Source organism: Physcomitrium patens, chromosome 26, assembly GCF_059467195.1.
Source record: "Physcomitrium patens ecotype Gransden chromosome 26, ASM5946719v1, whole genome shotgun sequence".
Taxonomy (NCBI): Eukaryota; Viridiplantae; Streptophyta; class Bryopsida; order Funariales; family Funariaceae; genus Physcomitrium; species Physcomitrium patens.
The window spans coordinates 10508192-10518215 of NC_143435.1; the positions used below are offsets into that span (position 1 = coordinate 10508192).

General features: G+C 44.8%; 1 protein-coding gene across 2 annotated transcripts; it reads left to right on the top strand.

Annotated features, from left to right (window-relative positions):
* The first annotated feature begins 804 nt into the window (after positions 1 to 804).
* LOC112277795 (NAC domain-containing protein 66) lies at positions 805 to 6436 on the top strand. 2 transcript variants are annotated; one of them, XM_073531543.2, is made up of 5 exons: positions 805 to 1925; positions 3269 to 3307; positions 4134 to 4337; positions 4512 to 4795; positions 4995 to 6436. In XM_073531543.2, exons 3-5 carry the CDS (start codon positions 4175 to 4177, stop codon positions 5682 to 5684), a joined length of 1137 nt encoding a protein of 378 aa, XP_073387644.1. In that variant the 5' UTR covers positions 805 to 1925; positions 3269 to 3307; positions 4134 to 4174; the 3' UTR covers positions 5685 to 6436. The 2 variants fall into 2 exon arrangements, with proteins under 2 accessions (XP_073387644.1, XP_024366292.1); XM_024510524.3 differs by lacking the exon at positions 3269 to 3307 and having other exon boundaries at positions 806 to 1925.
* Positions 6437 to 10024: the final 3588 nt, after the last annotated feature.

The following is a 10024-nucleotide window of genomic DNA, read 5'->3' on the forward strand; positions in this document are numbered from 1 at the left end:
ACATTCCTCTATACTTACAGACTGAAATACCCACACACACATACACACACTCATATATATATATATATATATACATTCATATACATATGGAAATACATAGAAAGAAGTAAATGTGTATATGAGAGAGTGCTTTTACAGAGCAGGGAACGGAAGACAGTATGATTTGTAAGTGGTACTGGAAAGTGGCGCAGGCGCCATGAGCATGTTCTCTGACTGTAAGTAAGCAAGTAAAGTAAGAATGCAAGCAAGCAAGGAAGTAAGCAAGCAAGCAAGCAGATGATCGCAGTGGAGCTGACAAACAAACAAACAAACAAGGAGGGATGAGCTACGCAAACAGGAGGAGCAGGAGGAGGAGCGTGGCAGAGCAGAGCAGAGCCCAGCAGAGTGACGCTGCGCCGGGAGTGGGGTTGGGGTTGTAAAGGGGACCGTAACGTTGCAGGTGATCTCGGAAGTGCAGCAGCAGGCGTAGAAGCAGCAGCAGCAACAGCAGCAGTGTAGGGTGGTGGTGGTGGTGGTGCTGCATGTGGAACCATGCCCCACTAGTTAACTCCGCCACAGTCACAGTCTTCTCACCACTGTTGATGGCGGTGCCTCTGACTGCGCCTGCACGGTTATTTCCGTTTCCCTGCCTCGCACAACCACACGATTGTCCTGGTGGCCCTGACGCACTGCAGGATATACAGTAAGAGAGACACATATATACGAAGACATGAGTATTTTTATAAATGGTATCCGATCATATACATACAGATGTATTATGATAATTTAATTGGGTACATGTATATATATATATATATATATATGTGAGAGACTGGTGTTAAATACGAAACGGATAATTCTAAGCAAGTGTCGCATTGTCTCTTTGTAGGGCTCCCTGTAGTTATGGTGGTGGTGGTGGTGGTAGTGGTAGTACTGGTGGCCCCAGGGGTTCTTCCTTTCTTGCGCGCTTCCGGTCTGTCTGTCCGGCTGTGCCTGTGTTGGAGCTCCGCACTCCAAGCACAAAAAGGCTCCAGTCTCGCCGATCCTGTTGGCCAAGCATAGCATAGAAGAGCATGCCATCCAAACAATCAACCTGGTGTATGGAACTCCTGCATCGACGCATGCTCCTATTGTCGCAATCTCTCCTCGCCAGCTGCTGCTACTGCTGCTGCTGCTGCTGCAACTCTACCTGCTGCACATCCCTGTTCTGGATGCTGCTGCTGCTGCTGCGTGTTGGACTGCTTCCGATCCGGCTGCAGCCTAGTCCAACGTGTCGAAGACCTTGTGCACAGACAATCACCGGATTGTTGCCAGTCGAGAGGACTTTGCGGTGACGAAGTCGAGCAGTGGGTGTGGCGGAGCCGTCATGCTGTAGATTGCACATACTGTCCTGAGATCTTATTGGATTTTCGCACATACTCTTGGTGGGTCGCCATCCAGGTCGGAGGTCTCAGTAAAGCAAAAAGTTAGACTTCTGGGCATCAAATCTTTGTGTGTGCAGGTTATCATTCTCAAAGACTTTCAATTGTGAAAGGTCGAAAGATTCACTGACTCCTGTACTACTACTGCTATCCCATCTGCCTGGTTCCACCGCCTCCATTCTCCTCTGCACGTGGTTGTGGGCGCGGAGACCACAATATGTGCCCCTCGAGTCTGATAAGAGCATTCAGCCGTTTTTGCAGACAAATGTAAAGTACCACTTGGGGCCATCACAGAAGGCGGAAAAGGGCGGCCCCGCCGTGCGAGAAGCATTGAAGGAGTCCCAAGAGATTTCTGCCCAGTTGTTCTAGTGTGCAATCCAGTGCTTGTGTACGCTGAACCAGCGGTGCACGTATCCTGTGAGACCGAATTATCCGCTTGAAAGGGTTGCACACGGTAACCCGCTTCATTACTGTACTGAAGTTGGTGGCACTTTCTGCCAGATTGAACATTCTGATTCAGCAAAGGTAATTCAAGCATTGACCACAAACTCGACCTCAACGTCGTTTGATCTAGTTGCAGTGCTTACGAGTAAGGAGTGAACCTTTGAACGAGCTGTGAATCCTAGTCATGCAACTCATGCTCAGAAGCATATTGCTCAGGAACCCCCATCCAGCCTTCTGAAGCTTTTATCCTTTTCTAGTTAGAAACTCAGTACAGCAACATATAGAGAGAGAGCATGGTGGAGCGAATCTAAAGCTAGCGAAGATCCGATCTTCATTTTGTTATTAGAAGAGCCAGTAGATGTCACAGTTTTATGGCAACCCAGTCATCTCTAACATGAACACATCATAATTGTGAAGCTAGCAGCGGATCAGTAGAAAACGAAACACTCCATGAGTTCGAGAGGGTCGTCAGATGTCTCATTGGACGAAACGTGTAGTTCTGTGAACAGACAGTGGGTCCAAGAGACTTCGACCTACAAGCATCCTGTGCACGTTGGTTCCTGTCCAGTCACATCACGGTCATTTCCATTACTCATAACCGTGACTGGGTCTCACCACGTTAAATGTATTCAAGCTTAGTTCGTGTTTGAGTTTGATTCTTAATTTCCCTTGACATTCAGTAGATAGAAAGTCGTATTTCATTCTGCCATCCCTCGTAACATATATCGTCATTAATCGGTTAAGTCCAATACCGAAACGGGTTATCGAAACCAGACATCATTGCTATTTTCGAAGGCCGAATTTTCTACTAATTTTCTTTTTACCAGATTAATTTTTAATCCAGTAGTCGCTGGATAAGAGTAATCGGGGTGAGGATTCAATTAGCATATGAACAACGTTTCCAGGGATTCCCGGTGATGATTCGATGGTCCAGATCAGGATTCGTACTTACAGTGTCGACAAGTAAGTCGTGAGGACACTGACGTCAAGAGCAGTTGACGTTCGTCGCAAGATGCTGTCTACTTCTCACCGTGTATGGTGAGAAGCTTCACAAGACATCAGAAAACGTAGACGTAGAGCTCTGGCCCGAGGCAAACTGACTCGGACAGTCGGCTGAACGCCAAGCAATGAGAGCAGTCGCACTCAACATTCGATCGTACATGTAGCTAGCACCTATTTTTGCCGAGAAGTCGGGAGATCTTTAAGCTATCTAAGTGACTCCTTATATATATATATATATATATGTATATATCTGGTGACGCTTGAGTCGCGCCAGATATGTGCATGACATGCACGTGAGGCCTGGACGATTGGTAGGGGAACGTCGACGTTAAGTTGGAATTGATACTGCGATGTGATCCATCGAGCGTGTTTCCAAAGCATTGATTGATTGATTGATTGATTTCCCCGTCGACCACCACCAGGTTGGAGGGGATTTGAATTGGAGTATCCTGAACTGCAAGGTAATCTGCACTTATCTCACAGGCACAAGCAGCTGTTGAGGTCATTGCTATTCATGTCCTGAACTGTGAAGCAACAATTCCAGCGTGATAGCTCATGCATTGAGCGATTTTAAGATGAAAATTGATCCCCCCCCCCCTCCCCCGGTATGTTAAATGTTTCCCGCAATGTCCGTGTTGCAGTTATGCTCATCGACAGCCACTGCTTGGGAAACTGAATTATATCGTGTTAGCAAGTATGTGAGTAAATGTTCGACTTCTAATTTGACGGACAGCGCCGGTTTTTATGTGGTTTAGGCTGTGGTGTTCCACTGATCAAACGAACACATTCTCTTAAAATAATCCGATTCGTGAGGTCGATTTCTGCACGAGTAGGCATACAATTGCCTCGTGGTACGTAGGAATGAAATTAGTTTAGTTACGATTAATGGAGGTTCTCCTAAATCCGGACCTTCTACTAGGAGCTAGTCTTGTGAAGCACGCACTGTAGGACGATGCTGGAGGTGGTCCTGGTTGCAGTGCACTTTGTCTGGAATTAGTACAGTGATCCAAGGATTGTAGCTGTCGACCTTTTAGAATCAGAGTACCACACCAGACCAACCTGGCTGACAAGAGCTTTCGACAAACGGTGCCTTTCATCGCCGTGACGTTTGGACTAGGATCATTGGCTCAACATTGACATGACAGCCACATATGATTGGCTGGAAAGGTTGCTAGAATAACACAATTAGCCTATGTCTGTTGCGACCCATTTTCCGAAATTCCAACAATTTTCCATGGGCACCCGTAGTTGATTAGTTCTTGTGGACATGTGTTGTTTGAAAACTAGGCTGTGTGAAGGGGTGAAAGAAGGTCGCTGCGACTTCTGAAATGAACAGCAACAGCAATGCACCGATTCCAGTGGGGTTCAGGTTCCATCCAACGGACGAGGAGCTCGTGGGGTATTATCTTCATGGCAAAGTAGGGAGAGCGCAGCGAGACCAGTTCATTCAGGAGTTGGACCTCTACAAGATCGAACCCTGGGATCTGCACGGTAAGCCAACGAACCCACATTTTGCAGGATTTCATTAACGTTGGTTGAGGTTAGAAAACTGGAACTCGCTTTAGTTCGAGGAATATATAAATAGATATGGATATATATATATATATATATATATGAGAATACTCTAAGTACTGATAACACCATCTGTACTTGCGGCGACATCAGAGGTGTGCAGAATTGGCGACGACGCACCCGAGAATCAGAGCGACTGGTACTTCTTCAGCCACAAGGACAAGAAATATCCTACTGGAAACCGCGCAAACCGAGCCACCACAGCCGGATTTTGGAAAGCCACAGGGCGGGACAAGCCTATCCACACGCAGCGTCATGTCATAGGCATGCGTAAGACGCTTGTGTTTTATCGAGGGAGGGCACCTCACGGACAGAAAACGGACTGGATTATGCACGAGTTTCGTCTCGACGAAGGACCTGGTGTCGTCCCTAACTATGTAAGCCCTTCTCTCTCTCTCTCTCTCTCGCCTCATCCTTATGACCTTTGTTTTATTTTTAATTTTTTGTCTCGTACCATTCATCCCTTTCATTTCCAAGTCATCTGTGACTTGACAATCTCGATGATGTTGCTTGAAGTTCACAACGGGTGTGGTTGGAGTTCTGAAAAGCAAAGGTGGCATTGGATTGCTTGTACAGGAATCAGATGGGTGGGTGGTGTGTCGCGTTTTCAGGAAGACGAAGAATTTCAAGACCAAGAGCCAGGACACATCGTGCTCATTTGAGGAGGACCAACAAGTCGGATGCGACACGCTTCCAGCGGAGCTTGTGAGCTCACCTAGTCATGAGAAATACGTGGACAGTGGAGGAGGTGCCATGAACAACATCCTGCAGCTTCACCACCACTACAACTTCGCGTGCAAACAGGAGATCAGCGTGGACGATTACAACGCTCATGTCCATGACCCCTTCGTCGAGAATCTTCACCACCTCCAAGAGCTTCACAGATCGCTGGAGGGCAGCACCAATCACCCTCTTGCGCCGTGCTCCTCCTCTACGTTCAGGAGCCAGCAACAGTTGAGCCGGATGAATTCAAGAGATCACGAGAATTACTCCGTTGCACCGGCATTTCATCACGGCGAGTCGTCTCTCAGGGAATTTGATGAAACCAGACCCAATGTTACTCAGGATGGCTCGCTGTGCAGCTTAAACTTCCCTGCAACTTACCAGGGAGAGGATTTTTGGACGCTTGAGAGCGCCAGGGCGAGCCTGCGACGAGACCAGACACTAGCAGACATGACATGCCATGTCCACTTAAAGAGGGGGACGACGGACCATTTGTCAGCGTCCCACCATGAAAACCTGGTCCATCTCTGGAATGTAAAGTAACTGCTCACACGATAGTGACTGGATCAATCCGTAGGGGAGATACTTAGAACTTGAAAAGCCTCAAAGGAAGAATACTCCGGTCATCATTGGCCTCATGGGGAGTCATATTTTTAGGGATACAAGGTTGTTTTGTGAAGCTCCAGCAGACCAATTAATTAATAATTTGAGCACGTTGCGTCCCACATTTAGGAGGAGCTGATCAAATCACGTTTTAGTTCGGATACTGCAAGCCTGTCAACGACTGGAGTTGCCGCATGAGCTACCGCCAGTTAACCGTCTCCATGACAACAACATAGCTGAGGCAAAAAGAGACTGAAGGGCGAAGATGACCCAGAGCAATGCTATCTAATGATGCTCGCTAACTGCTTGGAGGACGTCACCGAAATAGGCTCTGTCCTCATCATTAAGGGAGGAAGAGAAGAATTAGAAGATGCCGAGCGATGCTCGCTTTCACAGAAATTACCATAATGAAGAAATACCTAGGGGGTATGCATCGAGACGCCAAGTTGTTCACATCATGCGTTTAGTTCGTCTGTTTTGATTTTACTGTCTGCGATATTGCAGTAATCTTCTGCCGCCGCACGGTTTGTTGCGAATCGGAGGCGAGTTAGTTAGATTACCCCTTGTATAGTCTCTTGATACGTCCATTCGTTGCACCATGACACAGACGGCATGAAATCCTGTGAAAAGACTGTGGAACTGACCGTAAAATAAATAATAATAATAATAATAATAAATTTTTAAAAAAAGTAATGACATGTACCTCAAGTTGCTTGAAATCATGTTTTGTACGCGCTGGTTTCAAATTGTTTTGAAAAAACTTGCTCAGTGCAGAATTTCCATGGACCTACTGCTACTACTACTACTACTCTCTGCTACTCGTGAGTAGACCTCGAAGTTCTACCCGGCTAGAGTGTAATCGGATCAACCAGCAGGGTGTGACGGTACCGTCTGAGATGATCATGTCTAAGACGACGCCACAGCTCTTTCCAAATTTGAAGATGAGCCGTGTAAGCCAGGACTGGTTACTTCAGGCCGGAACTGAACCTTCTCACTGGCACACTCGTGTTGACAGATCTCCCTAGCCCAGTTTAGGGTACTAATCGCAGCAAACTTCTTGACAAAACTGTTTTTGTGATATAACCGCTTGCTTTGAATTGAATCGAACGGCACACACACCACTGCGGCAGCAGCCACAACAAATCATGTCGCGTCGAAGCTGACAGTCGGCCGCAGACTGTCACCAAATTCAGAAAGGGATGACGGCTGCAGTTTCTTTGCCCGGACAGTTTGTTCGATAGCCCACTGCGACGGTCGACTGAGCACAATGTCTCTGACCCATTCTGGACATGCTGGTGATCCGCAATGCTCCAAGCATGATCTACAAAGCATGAGACATCGAACGAAGTTGCAGTTGCAGCAAATCCCCACTCAAATCTTACTAAAACTGTACTCTCCGTGCTCAAGTGGGCTGTTCCACGACCCGATCTCATCAACAGGAATCATGACAAAGCACTGCATTGAACGCGAAAAGCTTAGCAAGCTGGCGAACATTATGGTCACAGGATATATCTAATCTACTAACTGGAACTTGTCGACGACGCCGACACTGACAAAGCTACTTGTTTTTGTTGTAACTAATTGCGTTCGCACCACATGAAAATCACGACTAGGTGCGACAGAATCTGGATGGATGTTTATGCCGCTATTACTCGGCAACTTGTACACGCAAAAAGATAGGCTAGTAAATCGGGAACCAATTGCATACTTTTTCCTAAAAACCCTCTTAGGCTAGAAATGCTTGGAATCGATAACCATTAGACAATGGATAAGGGTATTGATATGTATATAAACAACGGTTGTAATCTTGCATTATATTGCAATAACATCACAGTTTCAGATTCCCATGAAAGGAATCTTGGTTCTTACATGGTATCAGAGCGATGTTATTGAGCATGTAGCTGCTGCCCAAGAGTGTCTCGAACTAGAGGAGACGTAGCATCTAATCTTGTTCCTGACTAAGTTGAAGAAAGTGTTAGAAACTGATCGAAGGCGCCTGCATCACCAAGGAGTAAGATCGAGTGAGATTACTGATCCGCATAGCTGATTGAAGCTCGTAGTCAACTGAAGATTACAGTAGAGTGAAGCTGCCGGCCTGCATAGCCGAGTGAAGCTTGCAGTCGAGTGAACACTGAGAATTTTTTTCTGAAACATTGTAGATTGCTATAGAAGGCAAAGCCACATACGCAGATAGATTATTCGACACCTAGACAGGAAAAAGAATAGAGTTTGGGGCCACTTCGCAAGGGAGTGCGCCAAGCCTCCAATGCACCGACAACAAGAACGTTACAACCCTCAATCCGGACGTCGACTGGAGCACAAAACACAAGCTCATATTGTTCAAGAAGATTCGACGTGGGAAGAATCAATGAAGACCTCTGAAATGTTTAAGGCCGCAATGATGTCGATGGATATCAACAACCATGACACTGCTAGTTGGTATTTGGACTCCGGTGCTACAAAGCACGTAACTGGGGATCCATCAAAGATGTATGAGCTGAAAACAGTCGAAGACTCTAATGTTCGATTGGCTGGTGGAACTTCACATTCAGTACTAGGCAAAAGAAATGAACTTTTCAAATCTGATGGACAAGTAAATAGGATTAGTAATGTTTTGTATGTCTCCGGAGTCACAAAGAATCTGTTATCTATAGGTAGCATCACCGACCAAGGTTGCATTGTAACATTTGGCCCGACAGTGTCAAATCGTGAGCGCTTTGGATCCATCAAAAATCATCGCACGAGGAAGTAGAGACCCCGTCAACGGCTTATACAGGTTAGATTCTGATTGCCTAGAGACTCATATATGCGCTGTTGTTGAACAAGATCCAGTGAACCTGTGGTATTCGAGATTGGGCCATGTTAACTTCAGTATCCTACGGGAGATGTCAACAGTGGTAGAAGGGCTTCCTCAACTTCCAAACCATGAGAGACCATGTTCACACTGCATGGAAGGGAAGCGCAGGAGGGCCAACATTCCAAAGAGATCAACAAATCGAGCCACGCAGAGAATCAAAACCATACATTCGGATCTCTGAGGGTCAATGCCGAAGCAATCCTTATCAGGATCAAAGTTTTTCATGACATTCACTGATGATCATTCAAAGAAAACGTGGACATATTTCTTGAAGGCGAAATCAGAAGCTCAAAATTTTTAGAGCCATGATCAAGAATGCAACAAATGATCGAACCAAAATCATCAGGACGGACCGAGGGGGGAGTTCACATCGAGGGAGTTCGAAGCATACTGCACCAGTAACGGCATTGTTCACGAAAAAACTCAAGCTTACACACCGCACCAAAAAGGTGTTGGGGAGCGTAAGAACAGAACTCCTCGAGCGAGCAAGAAGTATGGCTTTCGCAAGTAAGGCACCTGCATACCTCTGGTTGGAGGCGATCAACGCAGCCAAGTATTTGATCAATCGTTGTCCCTCAGGCAGCTACAGCGACATTACTCCAGAAGAGAAGTACACTGGTATTAGACCCTCAGTCAACCATCTCAAGACCTTCGGGTCATTAGAATATGTTCACATCCCTCAACAACAAAGAAACAAAATGCAACCCAAATCAAATCGCTGTTTTTTCTTATGTTAGAATCAAGTTAAAAAGGGATACCGGTTATTCAACCTGAGAACGGTTATGCACTAAGACGGTTATGGACTAAAAGAATAAAGACCATTAAAGATGTCATGTTTGACAAAAAAATTCTAGGCATTGATTAGATCATGGTGTGAACTAAAATAAGCCCCCACTAGTTAGAAGTCTATCCCAATTGACAACAATTTAATTTTCTAATAATTCTATTATTTTTTGGTTATCATTCCATTTGTATCCAATAATTCCAATAATTTTTAAAGTGTGAGCTAAATAAATCCTTCTAGTAGGTGATTAATTTTAATTCAAAACTATTATTTAATTATAATATGATTAAATAAAATGCCCTTTTACTTCTTACTACAAGATTTTTAAATTCTCTAACTAATTAGATTTTACACTCACACATCAACAACAATAATGCAAGCCACTTTACAATACAAAAAACCACACTTAAAAGAAAATTTTTATATGAATTTATTTTATTTTAATATTTTTTACTTTATTTTATTTTTATCTAGTAATAAAAATCATCCAAAATTAGAATTAATCCAAAATAAATTCTCATTGGATGTCATGTAATAACATAACTATTATGTGAAAGAAAAAAATATATTATTTTATTATAGATGAGTCTAGTAGAAAGATATTATAGAAAAATAATGATAAATAATAGGAAGATGGGA